The sequence below is a fragment of the Ambystoma mexicanum genome, chromosome 1p (assembly GCF_040938575.1).
Source record: "Ambystoma mexicanum isolate Mex_15411 chromosome 1p, UKY_AmexF1_1, whole genome shotgun sequence".
NCBI classification, from domain to species: Eukaryota; Metazoa; Chordata; class Amphibia; order Caudata; family Ambystomatidae; genus Ambystoma; species Ambystoma mexicanum.
This window is the reverse complement of record NC_090921.1, coordinates 411,290,921-411,311,963: the sequence shown is the minus strand read 5'-3', so window position 1 is coordinate 411,311,963 and position 21,043 is coordinate 411,290,921. Positions and strand designations below refer to the sequence as shown.

At 47.6% G+C, this 21,043-nt stretch overlaps 1 protein-coding gene across 1 annotated transcript in view; it reads right to left on the bottom strand.

Annotated features, from left to right (window-relative positions):
* The window catches only part of F2RL3 (F2R like thrombin or trypsin receptor 3), a 62,592-nt gene extending 53,335 nt beyond the window's left edge, over positions 1–9,257 (bottom strand). The window contains exon 1 of the mRNA XM_069649208.1: positions 8,891–9,257. Coding sequence (XP_069505309.1) covers positions 8,891–8,990 — 100 coding nt within the window. The 5' untranslated portion in view covers positions 8,991–9,257. The remainder of the gene's footprint in view (positions 1–8,890) is intronic.
* Between the last annotated feature and the right edge of the window lie 11,786 nt (positions 9,258–21,043).

The following is a 21,043-nucleotide window of genomic DNA, read 5'->3' as shown; positions in this document are numbered from 1 at the left end:
GGGACGCTTCGCTACAATAAGGCCTTCACTAAAAGAAGTAAACAATTGGTGATAAAACCAGTGTTTGAGGATATGCAATATGAGTTTATTGAGAGACTTATTGTTGACGTCCTAGATAGGCACATAAATGGAGTTGTGAACGAACCTGTGCAGGGGACAACTGCATTGCCACCCAACATTGCCTCTGTTCCATGTCCACCTAAAGAAGAGCTCATTGAGAAATAAACATCACAGTTTAAATGATTGTAATTTGATTGTCTGTTCTCTCGAGTCTCCTCATGTCGCAGGCCCATTGAATATGTGTATCTATGTAATGTGTAAATAAAAGTGTTTGCTCAGTGTACATGCAATGTGTCTATCCAACCAAACAGTAATATAAATCATTTTTCAAAAAATATAGAATGTCTCCGTATTTATGGTTCTCTGGGGCTGCAAAGCACGCAGACAAAATGCAAAGATGGAGTGTAAATTTCAAGTCCTGTGAGATGGCCTTACACTGAATGTAGCTAACTAGGAATGTGTGCTCGTTCAAAGTGAAGGTCAGCTGCTTTGATTTTTTGCTCGGGTGCCGGAATGGCCCACAACTCAGTTTAAGGTTCTATTGTTATATGACCTTGACAGGCCGGGACCATCCCGAAAGACTTCTTTTTGGGGGTGTGGGGCAATAACGTAAGAAACGATAATGAATATAATTTCAGAAACGAAAGCCATTTCATGTTCGTTCATTAGAAGAAATAACGTCGGCATAGAAGGAGTGGTATTTCGGGGCTGCCCTACGCACAGACACAATGGAAAATGCAAATATAATGTAAGTAACTCTTTAGATGAGTTTATACCGCAATTTAATTACTATACAGTAGCTTTAAAGACGGGTTAAGTTGTACTTGTTCGTTCTATGTGGCATATTGTTTTGTACCCCGCACTATCTTGAGGAGAACCATCTCCTTTCATGGAAGCACCTCAAAACCTTCCTCTTTGCTTCTGCTTTCTCTCTCCCTCTCCCCTGCTACAACTGGTCCACTGTCTGCGACCTCGGTCCTGGGCCCTTCCACTCTCCACCTGCACTGCCTCCCTGTCAACCCCTGCACTGGGGGACTGTCTCAGTATCCTACAGCCCCCCCTTGACGTATAATACCCAGTTGCACTGTCCTAGCTATGAAATAATTTCCCGACCTAATATATAAAATGAATAATTTTAATAAAGATCTGATGGTGAGACTAATTTCATTTTTTATGTTTGTCAAACAGGTACATCATCCATTATTGTCTGTGTCACGAGTACCAGACACCGGCGGATGGGTTTTTCAACCGCCAGTTGCTTCTCCGCGTGAACAACGTTACCACCCTGACCATTTTATGGGACGATCGCCAAGTACAAGTATGCCCTTATACGGTACTAACGGCTAGATGCAACATACAGACCGTTGTGGTGCCCTAGTGCCTCGTTGTTGGAACAGCCATGCGATTATCAGTGCGACCGAAGAGCTTATTTTATCGTAAACCAACACCCTGTGTACTGCACACGAACATCGCTTGCCTCAAGACGAACTATTTTGGATCGAGAGCAAAGAAAAATGCAAATCGCTGAATATTCTCAAAACATTTGATGTCAAATAAATGTACTTTGCCAAATGTACAATCTTGACGTTTGCTTTTAAACCACAGTTTCATATTCCGAATTGTGGCGCTGTATTGTGAGATGATCTAAGACCCTGTGTACAGCAAAGGAACATCGTGTGCCTCAAAAACGAACTTTTTGGAACGTGAGCAAATAAAAATGCAAATCGCTGAATATTCTCAAAACATTTGATGTCAAATAAATGTACTTTACCAAATTTACAATCTTGCGGTTTAATTTAAAAATACAGTTTCATATTCCCAATTGTGGCGCGCTGTGTTGTGTGAGCTCATCTGTGTTGATTTCCTGGTTCTGTGTGGAGTCGCGTAGAAGACGCCTGGGCGCGTTTGCCTACGCAGCTCAGTCACGTCACGGATAGAGGCGGGGAATATGAATGTTTTGATCAAGTCTGTTTCAGGGGCGGGGGATTTGATTTAGTGCCGCAAAAGCAGGTGAGCCAGGGCGATGGGGGGAAATGATAGGATTATCAGAAAATGGCGGCTGATTTCGAGTGCGTTAATGGACGAAAAGTCGGGTAAGGTCCATAGGAAAGTTTTCTACGATCTACCGATTTATGCTTAAAAACACATGGCCGAACCATAGGAACAATAAAAAAAAAGTCCCGGAACTATCCTTTAAGTATTCCAGCGCGGTTCATGTTGTTTACCTGAGGCGCCTGATGGTGACGCGCCATACTGCTATGATCTGGATGCCGGGGAAGCCCTCCCTGCTGCGGCCCATCTGGGAGCGAGGCAGGAAGCAATGCACCAGGGGGCAGGAAATATTAATGGGAAAATCGCTTCCTCGAGTACCACAGGCTGCATAACTAATCCATTTTCCTCCAGGCGCTCCCCCGCCGTGACCTTTGCAATCTGACGGAAATGGTAAATAGAAGTGCGTGACCCTGAACAGGGGGGAGAGGAAGGCTGAACTGCCTGTACATTGCAGATTGTGCGCGTCTATTGTTTCGCCATCACAGCGAAATATGTATTTTTGATACTCGGCCGAGCAGTGTCATCTGAGATGGACCTATCGCTGTGTTAAATCCTGCTCTAATGGAAATGGCTGCATTTAGGCCCATTGACTGCCTCGGTGGGCTTCCAAATGCGCAATTTAACAATCATTTCCTCTCAATTTCATGCCCATGTCTTTTATTTGCCTTCATTGCCTCCAGGCACAGGATTGGTCACATGTTTCTTCATATGGCCCAATCCCGAGACGGAAGGCACTTCCAGAAAGTCTCCTCGTACCTGTCCAGAGCCTGTCATGAGCCGAAAGAGCCTTGAGCCCGGAACTCTGGCCCTACGCCTCCTGCACAACCGTGCAATTCCTGCCATCCAACACTTACATCTGGTAAACCACGAAACGCCTGCTCGCTACGCTCGTGTATTCTGCATGTGTGCCTTCTTTATCATCATCTGCACTAATTCAACCTCCCTCGTTGCACCACTCCCATTCCACATCATCGGAGTCATCCCTCCCCGCCTTTTTCTCTTGTATCTGTTGGCCTCCTCTAGTGTCTGCCCAACATGATTTGTTAGCCCTGTACTAAGCTTAGACTGTCAGACTGTCCTCTAAGCGATACCCACCTCCCGCACACGGTTACCCTACTGTGCCTATCTAAAACCTTGCCATATCACTACTTGCAACAGTGCCTTGGTTATCTCTGCTCGTCGTTACACCTTCACGAGAGTCACTTATCTTGTGCTGCACAACGTTACTTACTGATAACGTTGTCAATGATTATCATTTGAACTGCTGATTTCCTGCCCACTGGATTGTCATTTGTGCTGCTGATGTCTTGCCCACTGTTCTGTCTTCGACCCAATTACTAGTGATATCTTGCCCACTGTCTCAACCAACACAACTTTTGTACCAGCCTAAGCCTGCCTATTGACAAATCACCAGGTCTTCATTCCATAGACCTACACTAGCCCTGGCCTCACTCCGTCTAGTTCAGTCAGTCACCCCAACTTACTTTCTACCTTTCTACCCACACTCAATCATAAACCACCTAGCATAGCACCCTCAAACACAGCAAGCAGTGACTCACTCAGCCCTCTCGAATGGCTACAGCGCTTCACTACACTACCAACGCCACTTATCCCTCTTCCAGTCCACACCAGAAACCAGAGACTAGGCTCTCGTTTCCCAATCCACAAAGTCACCCCTAAGCCTGAAAACCTCCAACATAATACCAGTAGAGACACGGCTTGGCCCCTCTCCCGGAACCATACACCCACACCTAACAACACCACCTCACCATCCTCTAATATTAAAGGAGCCCTCGTCAATGCTCGCTCCCTTGTCGCCCATGCCTTAGAGATCGCGGATCTTATCATATCAAACAGCGTAGATTTCCTGGCAGTTACAGAAACTTGGCTACACCATGCTGCAGGACCAGTACTTGCCCTAGCCCTACCAGAAGGTTACACCATTATCAGGGCCGATAGAACATCGGGCAAAGGTGTTGGAGTGGCCCTCATTGCCAAAACCCACCTAGCCCTCAGAGCTATGCCCACCGCCAGCTTCCCCTCGGCTGAGCTCCTATCAGTGAAACTAACTCTTTCACCCACCCAAACAATACTCTTGCACCTTGTCTACCGGCCTCCCGGCCCCTCTAACTCCTTCAAGGATGACATCCTAAACCTCCTTTCCACTCACACTAAACTTGGATCCCAAACTATCCTCCTTGGAGATCTGAACCTTGGCCTCCAGGATCCTAACGATCATCTTACCTTAGTCGTGGATAATACTATCACTAACTTGGGATTTACACACAGAATCACAACACCTACCCACTCCAAAGGCAGAACGTTGGACTGGGTGTCAGACCTTAACTGCTCTGTCTCCATTATCCAAAACGAACCCGTAGCTTGGTCAGACCATCACCTCATCCTGTTCTCCATCCCTGGACCTTCTACCACTAAAGCTACATTAACATCCCCCACACGTTCTAGAAATTGTCGTAACATTTCCATAGACAGTCTCTCATTAGCGACATCCTTAACGAGACTAAATTCAACAAGCTCGACCCTCCTAACCTGGTAGACCTCTATAACACTACTCTTAAATCGGCATTAGACATCGTGGCCCCTCTAAAACTTAGGAAAGCCAAGCCCTTGGCCCACCTCAACAAGTGGTTCACCCCCGAATTAAAAAAGCCTTAGAAATATTAAAAGATCAGCTGAATCCACTTGGCGCAAATCACCTTCCATCAACAACAAAATTGCATTCACGTCAGATTCCACTATTTACAAAGCAGCTATCCTCTCTGCAAAAAAAAGAAACGTACAACTCCAGAATCCACAATGCTAAATCTAGGACTAAGGAACGCTTCAGCATCTTAAAAGAGCTTGAATCCCCCACACTGCCTACATATGATTGCATCAAAAACACAGAATGGTGTACAAAAATCCAGAAAACCCTCGCAAACAAAATCACTCTACTCCAAAATAAGTTCGAAGCTAAAAGGCAAGCCTTACCATCGACCCTCAGTCTGCCCTTGACCCAGCAACAACCCCACATACCTGCACTCCCTTCACCTTCTCTCAAGTGACCTCAAAGGAAGTGGAAGATATCATTAAAAGCCTAAAACCCTCCCATTGCCAAGGAGATATTTGCACAGCCACCATCATTAAAGATGGAGCTAAAAATCTAGCCCCTTTCATTACCTCCCTGATAAATTCCTCATTCTCCTCTAATCAGGTACCCAATAACCTCAAGGAAGCTTGGACTATGCCCCTGCTAAAAAAGAAAACAACCTTGATCCAAATGTCCCCACTAACTATAGGCCCCTCACCACCGTCCCGTTCCTTCTAAAAATCTGGGATCGAGTGACTTATCTGCAAATCCAGAAGCACCTCAAGGATAACGAACTCCTAGGACTTAGACAATCAGGCTTCAGACCCAGACATAGAACTGAGACAGCCCTCCTAGATCTAAAGATCCAAATGGACGTGGCGAAGGACAAAGGTAGGCTAGCAGTTCTCCTACTCCTCGACCTATCTGCGGCCTTCGACCTCGTCGACCACCAAATTCTCACCATGCATCTTAAAACAGCGGCAGCATTCTCCACCAATGCATCGGACTGGGTTAGATCCTTCTTATCAAACTGGACCACCAGAGTCTTCTCACCTTCGGCCTCAGCAGATCCCACACCGATACTCTGCGGTGTCCCTCAGGGATATTGTGTGTCGCCCACATTATATAACATCTTTACAAAGCTACTCTTCGACCGCCTGGACAACTTGGCTGTCTACACTAACTAGGCAGACGACACTCAAGTCTTCATCCCCCTCACTGGCTGTTATGACCATGATTCCAAACTGCTAAACAACATCTATAGTGAAATCCAAGCATGGATGGCCACTAACAGCCTGTGCCTCAATGACGACAAGACCGATTATTGATCGTGGGTACTCAGGCACGCCTGAATAAACTCGACACCAGATACGCATCTTTTGCATCTTTCGTCATTGACAGTAACAAAATCATCATCTCTAAAGAGATAAAAACACTGGGGGTATACCTTGACTCAACTCTCTTGCTTAAAATAACAGGTCAGTAGGGTGGCGTCCTCCACGGTGTACACAAATGAACTGATCTACAGTTGTAAATCTTATTTATCTACAAGCAGCTGTCTAATACTAGCTAGAGCACTCGCTTTATCTAAACTTGACTACTGCAACACACTATTCCTTGGCACCACTGAACACAATCTAAATAAGACTCTGGGTACTCCAAAATAACTCACTGAGAGCTGCACTAAGTCTCCTGTCGTATATCCAATCACAGACATAACGCCAACTGGCTGCCCATCCGCGATAGAATCACACTATGCACACTGGCCATCACGTACAAATGCCTCAATAATTCAGTCCCGAAATATCTGGCGGACAAAATTTGCAAACACCAACCCACACGTTCCACTAGATCCTCTCTCTCCCATGGCCTAGTGGTACCAAGGTTCAATCTAAAAACAGCCGGAGGAGCCAGCTTCCCAGTCCAAGCTGCCAAATGATGGAATTTCATCCCTTTTCCTCAAAGACAGAACCTTCCTTCCTCACCTTTAAAGCCAGCATAAAAAACTGGCTGAGCAACATTCCTCATCACTAAGACGCCCTCAACATGTTACCCAATTTATGTTACTATTCATTATCTTTTGTCTCGCTAGAATATTGCACATTATCTCCTGTGATTTGACCCACCAGTAACCAGGGTCCTACTTCCTGTCTCTACTCTTGTTTGTAATTTGCCTGCCTTACTATGTTTGTAACCTCTAAGGATTCAAGCGCCCAGTTACCTCAGGGTTTGGTGTGCAATATAAATATTAAACAAATACAAATGCTTTTACCAATGCTTCAGATGCTAAATCTTGCCCAACGGACAAGGACATCAAGGCCATGGGAGCTAGGAGGGGGGAAACCCAATGGCTTGCTCCAGGACCTCCGCCCACCAGAGCTGACGCATGATGTGGGCCTGGCATGATGGCGTCAGAACGTCATGCTGCGCCCTGCCAAGTTCTGTTTAGCCGTGGCCAGGATGTTCTTTTTTGCCCATCCTCCACCCTTACACAAGGCTAGCGCTCAGCAGCGCCTTCGCCTTGCTATAACCAGAGATGGAAGGGGTGGTACTAGTTCAGGCCCCTGGTGCCACCAACTTTTCCAGTATTGGTAGGCTCTTAGGGTAGGCACAGTGATCTACAGGACCAGAGGTCAAGCAATGCTACTTTCCAGTGTCTGTCAACTCTTATTGCGTCACCTACCAGGGTTGGTCCATTGTGCCACCTGCAAAGACAGGTCCTTATCCTTCTAGTGGGGCATGCAGTGTGCCAGTTCCGAACCACTTTATAAGGAACAAAGTGAGCCTGAGGTAGGACCGGTGGGAAAGCTGTCGAACCCATGAAGAAATAGGAGGCTCCAGGCTCCCCAGAAGGAATGTAGATACGCCCCACAAATGTGATAAACCCTTGGACATTACCTTTATTTAGTCACCAACTTGAAGGGGGAGGCTTTCCCCTCATATTAATAGCTTACCCTCCAATGTTTAGGAATACCATACTAGTGGACTATTTTAAACCCAAGTCAATTTGTAGTGCTTTCTTTTACTATGAGGGTGTACACATGTGTGTGTGTGTATGTTATTGGTTATAGTGGGGCACTGAGGGCGGAGGGACGAGAGTACTCGCCGTCAATGTTTGCACACCCAGAATACACTTTTGCGAACAACATATTATTCATTAAAAAGTGACTCGCTGTTGGAGGGAATCTTTAGTGCGGGCTCACAATACTTCTTGGTGTTGCATTAACCCCATCTAACCCTCATCCCTTCCTTGCCGTGGACGGCGTCAGAGTCTTTCACATTTTTCAGTTGCAATGGGCCCCGAACCTCGTCCCCCCCCCCCCTTCCCCCCAGCGGCTGCCCTCATATGGGCAGTCTTATAATACAACATCAACTTCTTAAACACGCACAGCGACATCATTAAAAGAAATGCGCGCTTTGCCACACGCATTTGACAGTCTGCCTTTGTCGTACCCTCAGGCTGCAACCTCGGCCTGGTTGCCTTTTAACTCCGGTTTCGACAACATGTAGCACCTTGCTGAGAGCTATTAGCTCATCAACGGACATATTCCGTTCCAGCGCCCCGCTGGCTGCCTGCCCCGGGAGGTATCTGCTCCCACTAACCCCTCGCTGCATTCCTTTGTGTTTATTGTAAATTAAGCACCCCATGGGTGCCTCAGATTGTCTGTCCACGCGTAGCGCAAGGGGGCCCACTAACATCGTGTTGAAACGTGCGCCCTCCAAGCCCTGCGTTTCTTTCATAAGCAGCGACGGGTCACTCTGGAAACACTCCCGAGTTCTTAGGACGGTCCATCCCTGCAATAACTTCTTGGGAATGGGCGGGGGTCGAGGGAATGAGGGGCGAGGGCGAGGCAGAGAACATCCCGAGAATTGTGACCCATATGTGTCCATCTGTTTGTGCAATGTCCCACTCTTTCCCTGTTGCGCCCCTCCCCCATACCAATAAAAACCGACGTGTTCCCTCTCGTCTCTACGGAGTGCAAGTATAATAATAAAAATACTGCCGCCGGTCACGTGCTCGGCGGATCCGCGAGGCGGCTGGTCTGTCGCCCCAGTGGCGTAGGGTAGATGTTCGCAGTGGACGCATTAACCCACATAGCCATCTAGACGGACGCGCCTCTTCCTCCTTCAGTGTAAACTGTCCCCACCTGGTAACATTGTCCTCCCGCCCCTGGGTGGGGAACTCACCGTCATAGTCTTGGTTGCCGTGGCAGGGCCGCGCCAGGGCGAGCGCCAGGAGGAGGCCTACGTGCCGGGCCCGGGTCGTCCAGGAGCAGGGCCTCGCCATTCTTGCTGCCAGGGCCCAGATGCGCCTCTGGACGGGACTGATTATGCGTTTCCTGCTCCGCCAGGCTCTTAACTCTCGGAAACAGGAGCAAAGAACGCTTTTCCCTTCCTGGCGTCAGCATTTGTTATTTTAAGGGTGGGGGTGGAGGGGACAATAGCGGGGTCTCGGCCATGCAGCATGGAGAGAAGCAGGCCATAAAACATTTCTCTCTAGGCCTGGGGTTCAGAACGGCTGTCTGGCCCGGGAGGGATTCGGACGCTTGGCCTAAAACCGCCGACCTGTCCGAGTCTCTGAGAAGTGCGACACGAAGCCTCTTTAATAAGGACTTGCCACAGCTCTTCGCTGGTATGCATGTTTTAGGGTGCTGGCTGCCAGCCGTTCACGACAATGCGTGCTTACTTTAGTGATGCAACCTCTAGGTGGCATGTCTGTGGTGTGGGAGGTGGTGGGGACAGAGGGGGCCTGGGAGTGGGGAGATGGCAGTGTCCAGCATGGCAGAATCTGGGGACAGGGCTTTTTTTTATGGGAATCTGGGTCTCCTGACGTGAGGAAAAGGAACGCCGCACTCCCACAAAACCACTGCAGTCTGGCGGCTTGCTAGCCAGCAAGAAGGGAACACCACTGCATGACGCAGTGCGCACCAGTATCTTCACTGCATTGCAAGTAACAGATGTTACTATTTCCCTCAAAAGGTACTGATTGTATCCACTGTGTTTGGATGAAATGCAGAGACTTTCCGGGCAGAAATCGAACGTATTTATGCGGGTTGCACCAATATCTCTGGAGATCTCCACAGAGGGGCGCTTGGCCTTATGGGACACACTCCCTTAATAGACAGACAGAAGCCATTGTTCTCTCCTGCACACAAAGGCAGTCTACATGCAATTGATTGCTGAATATGAAACTGCTAGGGTCCACGAAAGCTACTAATGCTGATAAGTCACTGCCCACTTTTGCCAGGAGCATTTTTTTTCACATCTGGCATTGAGCAACTTGAGATCTCTGCAAAGTGTCCTGTGGGTTGTACTACTTTCAAGAGTTAGACAGGCCTCAGAAGGGCAGTTGGGCCTGTGTGATAATGTCATGGGCTTGTAGATATTTTTTGACAAAGGCATGCATATTCTTATTAGACATAATGTGCATAACATTCGCAGTTCACCAAAAATGGAGACCTTCTTTGCGCATCAAACATGCAGCCATAGACCAGTTGTCTTCGCAAACTTAAAATAAATATACTTTTTGATTCGGTTTATTAGGCACAGGCAGAGAGGGAGATAAAAATAGGACTTTGAAATGCAGATGGCCCATCCGAGTCCTGATGATCTTACAAAAAATGGAGCCGTAACACTGGAGAGCTGACTTGATTTTCCCCAGGGTTGCCAGGGTGTGACGAATCAACTTCCGGGGCACCAGTGGTCCAGGGATGAATATCCGTTTCTAAACAATCAACCAACCCAAAACCTCTAGTTCACCAGCATGGATCCGAACAGACAGATTAGAAACACAAGCAAATTAGAAACTTCCTTGTCTAGTTTTGGTGAAGTGGACGGAACGGCAGGGTTATCTCTGAGTGGTCGTGGATCATTGGTTAGTTGCAATACAGCAAAAATACAATTATTACCCAATGATAAAAGGGACTGTGCAGGTAATGTCCCATAAACACATCTACTTTATTATCATCACAACAGACAGTCTAACCACACTACGAAATACAACCCACCCTGTAAAGGAATGCAGAGGACAGACAGTTTAAAAGAAGGAAAAGGGATGCACTCTGGATACTGACAAGAGGGTAGTCGGTATGGTTAATAACCACAACAGTTTAAGGTCACTTGTCTCCAGCACACAGGGAGCAATAGGTCATAATATGTCACTAGGGGCATTCTGGGAAGGACCAGGGGGACAGAACCACAATGTACCTTGTGCTGTAGGTGTTCTTGGTGCTCGACAGGATCAAGCCGGCCTCAGTGAGCTTTGCAAGCTTCTGTGACAGAGTTCAAGGCAGGAGTCAGCTGCGGGTATAAGGCAGCAAGACAGTTCGGTGAGTGAAGCTGGGCGAATGGCTACAGGCTGGCCTACACAGCGGCTCAGAGCCAGAAATCGTTCTCACAGGCTGGTCGGCGGTTCTGAAGCACTGGTCGAGACATTTAAGCAACTGCGGCGTAACAACGGTCAACATTGCAGTAGGTTGCAGCTTGAGGATCTCGACTGGCTTGAACATTTCCTTTAAGGCAGACGTCGGTAGATGCTCATCAGGGCACTTCTCCCAGCTTCTTCAAGGGGCTTGTGTCCCCTTAAGTGCTAAGGACGAATATGCTCGTCCTTTCTGCATAGACTTGCATAAAGTTTAGCAGTTAAGCGGTAAAGGCGGACGGCCCAAAGCTGAGGAGTGTGTTGCAGGCAGCTGCCTTGTCCTTGGTTTTGGGTTCAGAGACCTTTTTGGCACTTCCTACCTAGGAATCTTGCTGCAGAGCCTAGCAGGGCACGCTGTGTGCTGGCTGTGTACTGGTTCTGGAGCTGCCAGAAAGTCCTCTGGATTTCGTATCTCCCTCTGTTCCCTGTGAGATGTTTAGGGGAGGGAACTTGCTTCCCTCTTTGGTGGTCCTGGACTTCCTTCAGTGGCAGAAGATGTAAGGCAAACTGTACCTTCAGCCATGGTCCAATGATGAGTTCTTCCTTCTCCTTCTAGAGAAGCCCCCAGATGATCTGCCAAAAGAGGGTCTCATCCCTAGTTTAAAGCCAAATGGTCCACAGGGTTTGGTGTAGACTGAGCCTACCTACCTTAATGAACCACTCCTTGGTTCTCACCAACAATCTCCTGTATGCATGAGGTCATAACCAGAGTGCTTTGCAATAGAAGAAGTAAAGGGGTGAAAGCATGCGATACTAAGTCCCAGCCTTCTTTCTGTCTGTTGTAGATCAAAGGGTCTCTCTGGTTAATGAAGCTCTCTGTGTTTCCTGATTAAAGCAGCAGGTCTCCCTTGTAGCTATGGAGAAACAGACTCTCTGGCTCCCGCAAACCACATTCTCATACCTTATGAATGAGGTCCCCCTGCGGGGTGAACTACTGTAAATACACAGTGCCAGACATGACAGCTCACTGTCAATTGCTACTGAGGGCGGGAGATGGCTTCAGGTTGACACAGCTGCATATGAAAGGTTGCTGGGTTTTTCTGTCTCCTTTGTGAACCTCTGTAGCCAGGCCCCAGAGTGGGCCTGTTTGAAATACCCTCTAATTGGAATGCAAATCACTGCCACCAGCTGCAGGATTCAACAAAAGAACAGGGTGGATCCATGGAGCCTTTGTTAGTTAATATGGCTGGCCCTGGCAGGGGGAAAGTTGGGTCTTCCCCCTCCGGGAGATGCATCAAGAACTCCTGCTTTCATTTCCCAACTAAATATGACATGGCGGACTGCACCTGTAGGTTGTGTCCACCCAGAGTACATAGGTCTATGTGTTTGTTGTAAAGACTGGAGGGGGGTGTCTGTACTTCTGCTCTCTATATGGTAGAGGAGAGGCACAGAGGACCCCAGCCAAGATTTTCTATGCAGTAGCTATGGTCGAGCAATCAAGGCCTAGCTTCTCAGGAGGTGAGATGCAGACCGGTTCTTAAGTACAGTGTATTCCCCAAGCCCCCACAAAGGAATGTCCACACACTGTATTACTGAAAACACAGTCTTTATATAATTAATATTCAAAGGTGTGTACACTATCACAATAACGCACTTTGTACTCAGAAATCAACAATGGTAAATATATACAATTCTAAAATGGTACCACCAATATTATCAGATCTCATTAAAGTGCATCAACTATACTGTTAGAATGTCACACAGATCAATGACAAGGAAACCAGCAATAGAGATAGGAAGGACAGCAAGATGGTTGACGCTATTGGCAGAATACTGGCCCCTACCCCTGGACACAGTTCTGTGTAGAGATCCCCCCACCTGGGCAACCTGTAAAAGATATAGCACAAGCCCAGTCCATATATTGCTCAATAGTCTTATTCTCTCCTATAATGTTTTTACCCCCCCAATGTACCTGGTGGAGCAGAGTTCTTCGAAGATGCGTTGATGGATCCTTCTTGAGTGACCCCCTTTCAAGCAGGAGTCACAGTTCGTTGAGAGGCGTCGAAGAAAGTGAACTTGGCGTCGACGGATTCGATGAGAAGTTCGAGGGTGTCCAGATCACAGCGTCGATCCAGGCGGTGCTCATCGGCAACGTCCTGCGAGGATGAGGTGTGCGGGGGACCTCGGCGTTTGATAGTTCTGGACCGCAAAGAGTTTCAGAAGAACTGTGGCCCAGCAAGGGCGTCGAGTCTTCGAAGTCTTTGTGGCCTTCAGGTGGTGGGAAACCCACCGGCGGATTCTCCTTCGGCGCGTTGGTGGCCTTGACTCTCTCCGGCAGGTTAAATCGGTCGTCAATGCGGACAAGCGAGTCCTTCGATTCAGTACTTCTTAGGCAAAGGAGCGGGCGGCTCCGGTCGTCAGCGGCACGGCGTCAAGCGGTCCCCTCTTCTGGGGCAACACGACTTCGACAGGCCTCCAGAGGTTACACAAACCTGCGAACCCTGGTCGACGGCAATGGACTTCGACAGCGGCGAAGTCCAGGTGCTTCACTTCGTTCTCCTCAGCGGTCCCGTCTCGGGTCGGCAGCCTTTTGAGGGTCTGACTTCCAGGGAGCTTTGGCGAAGGTCAGCGGTGCTCGATGGTCCCTCAGAGCACGGAAGAGCACGGGAAGAGGGTGCCTTACCAGGTCCTCTCTCGGATCAGTCTTCGACGAATTTGGCAGCTTTCAGATCAGGTCGAAGCAAATGCAACAGCAAGTCTTCTTCTTCCAGCTGGGCGTCGAGGATCAGCAGTTCCAGTTACTCTTCAAGTGTAGACGCAGCTTCTGAACAATTTCCACTGGTGAGAGGTCCCCAGATATACTATTCTGTCTCTCATCCACACTGCTGGGTCACACTCAGCAGCCAATCATACAGAAGGGCATTCATGCAGTCAGTCAGCCAATCAGGCACACAGTGCATTCATGCCATCCTCCTCCCTCTCAGACACTCACAACAAGGAATGTGGATTGAGACAAGTACCCAGCCATTCAACACTAAACACTGCATTCAGGCCAGTTTCGGGCAGGGCTGTCTCAGTCTTTGTCTCTCATGCCAGAAACCAGACAACCACAACACAGGTGCCCAAAAACATACACTAGGGGCACAGGGTTGTACCCCCACCCATGGGTGCCATAAGGGTATCCCATGGGTCTGTAAACCAAACCAAAAACAGGAAGAGCTGCACCGCCAGGAGTCCCACATGGACTCCTGGGCAGAAAACAATACAGAACACAATGAAAAAGGACTACAGGACAAGGACAGGGAGGCCCTGTCCCTCCAATGCATTTCCAGCATCACATTTGTCATGCAGTGAGCATAGGAAAATGTGTGCCTATTAGCCCCACACATTTTCTGGAGGTTGAGCTACCATCATTCAATTTCATTTAAAATTTCAAAAAAGCCAAGGCATCCATACACCCACCGTGCGGATGGTCAAATTACTCACATGTCCCCTACCCTCAACATGTGAACCACCACCCTACCGTAGAGGAGCAGCTGGATACATCATCAGTAGCTCCCGCACCCTCTCCTCCATCATATTGAAAACATACATCATACCACACCCCACGCTTACTCTCCCCCTTACACCACCACTCATCTAGAACACAGAGATACTATGACACCATTCGGTATTACTGTTCTCACATCTACATCTCCCGCTTACTCCACATCACTCTAAGTAATCATTGCTGGTTTCACACACCCCAGCCAGGCGTTCTCCTCAGGTCTAACGCAGCCACACTCGTTCTGGGTAAAACCGACCAGAGCGAACACATACTCCTGACCTCTCAACCACCACACCTACAGCTAAGAAGCAGCTACCACTCATTTTCCGCACCAGCTGCACACATACTTTGTGCGCACACGCACTTTTGGACTCCCTCTACTCTCTCTAATGACCTGAACTTCGGTTCCCAAGGGCGTTCAACCTACCAGCGCCTTCAGACCATACCAATGGTATATAATGCGCTATATAAATGCAAAATAACATAACATAACATATTGGAACAGCAGGAGAAGAGCCCTTTGTGGGACACCTATTCCAATACCCTATCAAGTGTATGAGAGACGATATGCACTCAGGCAACGGTATCGAATGTGCCCTCGCACTGAAAGGGTGGAAGGATGTCTGCACACCATTGGACATCAAAGAACTATACACAAAATCAGATCAGGACAGAGTGACGGCATGAAGAAACTACAAAGATGCACTGAAACGATATGCAAATACTTAAAGAATGAAGGTGTAAATGGAGTAATAAGAGAAACATGGAATAAATTATGAAGAAATCATATCAAATGCGCCAAAGGAATAAGTGAGGAGAGATGAAGTGAATGTACATACGCAGAAACACAAGGTAGTTGAGACATATAGAAGCTTGCTGCAGAAGAAAATATAACGTGGCTAAGGCGGCCATGAGGAAAAGATGGATGTTGGACTTGTGTTAAAACCAATCGAGCTACCTCAGAATAAGACCAGGGCTGCAGAGTCAGGAGATGCTGGAAAAATAGCTTTGTGTGAGGAACAAAGAGGATTCTATTGGGCTGAGATCAAGGATGCCACATCAAGGAATAATTGCAAGGCACAAAGGGAGTCAAGTGGATGGGCTACATACATAAGACATATTTCTCTTAGATTAAGCAAAGAAGAAAACATCTGCAAGTGCAAAGTATTGGACAATTAAAGCTGCGAAAAGCTTCTGTGAGGAAGAGCAACCACGTTTCCAGAGGCCAAGAGAAGTAATGACACCCAGCTTAATTAAATCAAATAGCAGTAAATAAAAAGTCGAAATGGACAAAAGTGTGATCTCCTCACACGTGATTCAGAAGTCGAAAACAAGGGATATTCATTAAGCTCCAGAAGAAGATAATGGCATACCGACACTTCCTTAAATGTCCCAGAACAGAGAACAAGCTGCAAGTTCAATTATAAAGAAGAAGCCTTGACTTGGGGCCTGACCGATGAGAGATGGACTAATTGGGCAAGCGGGTAGTAGTCTGACGTTGCTCTCTGCACCCGGGTTTTGTTTTGCTTACATGCTGCTAATGAGCCGAAAGTCCAAGGTTGGGAGAGAATGCCAACCAATTAGAGGGTCTATGTAGCAACATGCTATACAGTGTTACACAAGCCAACCCGCTGCTATTATTCTACTATAATCTGCACTCTATGTATTTAGAGGTGGTTTAAGGTGTGCCTACCAGATAAAGGGCATCCAGTAATATTACTAATATGATATATAGGTACATATGTTCCCTTAACCAATCCCTCCCTTTACTAGGTTTCACAGTTTTCATGTAGGATGACATCAGAGATGACGTATATTGAGGTATAAAACCTTTGTGTAATCACAGTTGAAGTGTGAGTGTGTGGACTATGGTTTGTTGTTCGCCATATTGCCAAACTTTATTCTGAGCTGATAATAAAGTAGTAATTTGCCATATTCTTTGAGTCTGTGCGGTTATTTGGGCCTGAGATCATTATTGGTAATTCCATCTAGCACATGAGACGCTTCAAGGTGCTAGAGTACACTACTGAGGGGCTGGTTTGTCATCAAGACGAGTACCGGCTGAGGCCATCTGCATTTCCATGTTGGGAACCTGGCTTTTGCTGGATGTCTATATCTAACCCCTGTAGGGATATGGCCCAATGCAAAAGCTTATGGTTCTCCCCTTCAAAGAGGCTGGTAGTCGCCTTGGATAGTGAAGTGCGACCCAAAGATGTAGGGGATCAGCGTCTTTACTGCCCCGTGTCTTTTTTTCAATGACAGCCCAGTTCCTTTCCCTTTTTGTCAGTCGCCTGCTAATGTAGGCAACAGGTTGCTCTACCCCTTGAGAGTTCAGCTGTGCTAAACACTGCTCAAATCCCCAAATCACAGGCGTCTGGATAAAGTTAACTTCTTTGGTATTTGTTTGGAAGTTACATCATTCAGGGGCATGATATGGTCACATACCCCATGATGAACGACCAGTAGTACGTGGTGAGACCTCAAAAGGCTCTCTCCTGTGTCTTTGTGGTGGGGATGTCCCAATCCTTCACAGCCTGTACCTTCGCTTCGAGAAGTTGTTTCTTACCTCCACTGACCAGGTGCCCTAGGTAAATCACTGTGCCCTGCGCTATCTGGCACTTTGTGGCCTTGATGGTCAGAGCTCTGTTCTGTAGCACCTGAAGTACTTGTTTCAGGTGGGATAAGTGATCTTTGCAGGTGTGACTGAACACATCAATGTTGACTAAATAGGCAACACTTAAGCTTTCCAGTCCAGACAAAACCTGGTTAACTATCCTCTGAAAAGTGGCAGCGGCATTCTTCAATCTGAAGGGCATCACAGTGAACTGATAATGGCCCTCTGAGGTTGAGAATGCTGACCTCTCGTTCCATCTGTCAAACTGACCTGCCAGCACCCTGACATGAAAGTACTCATGTACTTGGCAGCGCCGAACTTGTCAATGAGCACATCTACCCGAGGAATGGGGGGAGCATCTGTCTTCATGACAGAATTTAGGCCCCTGTAGTCCACACAAAAGCAGACTTCAGTCTTCCCACCACTGGTCTTTTTAGGGACCAGTACCACTGAGCTGGCCCAGGGGCTGCGGCAGGGCTCTATCACTCCTAGGGACTGCATCTTGTAATCTTTCTCCCTGATGGTGTTCCTGACCTTATCGGACATCCAGTGCTAAGGACGAGTATGCTCATCCTTTTTGCATAGACTTGCATAAAGCTTAGCAGTAATGTGGTTAAGGCGGACGGCCCAAAGTCGAGGAGTGTGTTGCAGGCAGTTGCCTTGTCTTTGGTTTCGGGTTCAGAGATCTTTCGGGCACTTACTACCTAGGAAGCCTGCTCCAGAGCCTTTCAGGCCACGCTGTGTGCTGGCTGGGTACCGGTCCTGGAGATACTGGGGGGTCCTCTGCATTCGGTATCTCCCTCTTTTCCCTGGGAGTAGTTAGTAGAGGGATCTTGCTACCCTCTGTGGAAGTCCTGGCCTTTCCTCACGGGTGGAAGATGTCAGGCAGACTGTACCTTCAGCCAGGGTCCAATGATGAGTTCTTCATTCTGCTTCTAGTGAAGCCTTCAGATGGTCTTCCAAAAGAGGGACTCTGCCCTCTTTTAATGCCAAATGAACCACAGGAATTGGTGTAGGCTAAGCGTGTCTTAATGAACCAATCCTGGGTGCCCGCCAACAATCTCCTGTATGCACGAAGTCATAACCAGAGTGCTTTGCAACAGAAGAGGTGATCAAAAGATGTGATACTAGGCCCCAACCATCTTCTTGTCTGTTGTGGATCAAAGGGTCTCTATGATTAATCAATGTCTCTGTGGTCCCTGATGAAAGCAGCAGGTCTGCCTTATAGCTGCAGCGAGACCAGACTCACTGGTTCCTGCAAACCACATTCTCATACCTTATGAATGGGGTCCCCCTGCAAGGTGGACAACTGTAAACACTCTGTCCCAGACATGACAGCTCTCTGTCAATTGATACTGAGGGCGGGAGATGGCTTCAGGTTGACACAGTTGCATGCGAAAGGTTGCTGAGGTTTCTTGTCTCCTTTGTTAGCCTCTGAAGCCAGGCCATATGTAGGCCTGTTTGAATTACCCTCTTATTGGTTTGTAAATCGCTGCCACCAGCTGCAGGGCCCAACAAAAGAACAGGGTGGATCCATGGAGCCTTTGTTAGTTAAAAAGGCTGGCCATGGCAGAGGGAAGGTTTGGTCCTCTCCCTTCTGGAGATGCATCATGTGCTCTTGCTGTCATATCCCAACTAAATATGACACGGTGGACTGCACCTGTAGGCTGTGTCCACTCAGAGTACACAGGTCTATGTGTTTGTTGTGCAGTAAGCATAGAACAATGTACGCGGATTAGCCCCACACAGTTTCTGGTGGTTGATCTGCCTTCATTCAATTTCATTCAAAATGTCAAAAAGCCCAGGTGAGCGCCCACCCACCTTGCAGGTGGACGCATTCCTCACAGGTGGACAGAGTATTAAGAAGCCCCATTGAAAGTATAATCATAATTGGTTATTTATAACATGCTTAATACCCAGAGGTTTTTTAGCGTTGACCCAGGGATCGAACCTGTATTGCTCTGCACCGTCGTGCTTCCAAGGCGAGCGTTGGCCCTGAGCTATCCTCCCAAGACACAGCTATCCTCCTGAGACACAGTATGGGGCCTTTTATCGCAGATGATTTTCCAGGGGGGTTCCCTGGCCCAGAGCCCCTTTGTGCTGGGCACCCTGCCAGATAAAATGTCCCTCCAACACTATTTCAATGTCTGCTGCTGATACACGAAACAAAGGCTGTTTGAACAAGATGAATTTGCAGCTCAGCACAAGGGATTACTGGGGATGCACAACCACAGTGACAGTTCCCACAGAGTCAACAATTGTCCAGGAAGCCCCAAACTATCCAGAAAGTCAGAGTTCACTTGCATTGGCGTCACTGCCCTCCCCATTCAGTTGTCCGTTTGCTTCGTGGTCCATGGTATTTGCAAAGCATATGCCTGTCATTGGTACAAGCACGCATCAGTGTGGGCTGTCCTGAATGTGCGCTGTCTGCATGCCCGTGTCTTCTCAGGTTGGTGTAAAAGACTGCTGTTTCTTGGTTACTGACATATGTGCGATCACTCGGATATTGTGTGATAGAAAGAGGGAGCTTGTTTCTTTCTCTGTTGACTTACAATCGGACTGAGAAACATTTCAATACTAGGAAAGTTTAAAAAAAAGTGGAGAAATATTTATAATTTTCAACAAAAGTATCCAAACTCTTCCTGGGGGATTATCATGTTTGTGGTAGTGTTTGGTTGCATGAAGTAGGGTCGGATAGGACACATGCTTCTAGAATAAGTGTGTGTCATTGTTGGTTAGTGGCATGTTTATAATTACCAGTTATTACCACTTTTCGGCTGGGATGCTCAGTTATTTGTTGGGTGGCTTGGTGAGAGTGTGTATGCGTGCATGTTGTGTGGTGTGTGTACATTATGAACCTCACTCTAAAGAGCAGGCCAGTGTGTTTTCTAGGTCATGGCCTTGTTTATGGTGCGTAGAGTGGATGGTGTCCAACTGCTTAATATGTATTGTGCTTTCCCTTTGTCAGAGTGTATGTTTGAGCACTGAGTGGGAGTTATGTGGTGTAATGTAGATTAAGGGTATTGAGAGCAACAAGTCACCTTAGAAATAAGATGACCTTGAAGGTTATCTCCTCCACCTGAAGCTACCACCTCCTTTTGCTCAACACTGAACCAACTCTTCAGCTTTCACCACTCCTCCACTCCATGCTCCTTTCAGTGCCCTCGAGTCTCCAGTCTCCTCTGAAAATGTGCCCACTGCCTCTTCCAGCCACACCTTCTGAATGAGAGTCCTTGTTTATATAGGACAGTAAACCCTCTTCTTGCGGCTGCCTTCCCTTTAGAGTCCGCACCTGTATAGTGGGCATTAGGTAGAGTGGTGACTGGGCCACATGGCCATAGTCAGGTGTATGGCTAACAAAGGACTGGCCTAGGGTTATATCCAGGTCAGCCACCATTTTGATTTCCAAAACAGGTTGGCACCACTGACCGTTCCTTGTCTGGCCCCTTATTCCACTCCTCACCACTGCATGATACCAACCAGACTTCCCCGACTCCCTCACGATTGACACTTAAGTCAGGGAAGCACTTGGTGAGTCCGGGAGTGGTCTGCTGCCGAAGAACATCCGCACAAGGAAACCCTGTAGGGTGAGTGGGTCAAAACGTCTGGGTTGTACTTAAATAATTATGCCCCACAATTGGGATTTCTAGTCTGCAGGATTTCTGCGGACCAGGTTTGTACATTTTATATTTTCCTGGATACCTATTGTGAGAGGGATGGTGTATTATAATCCACACTGGCAATGGTTTGAGAATGTAACCTGTTTCTCTTAAAGGGAATGTATCAGTCCTTGTGCTGGGGACTTTAGTCAAGTTTGAG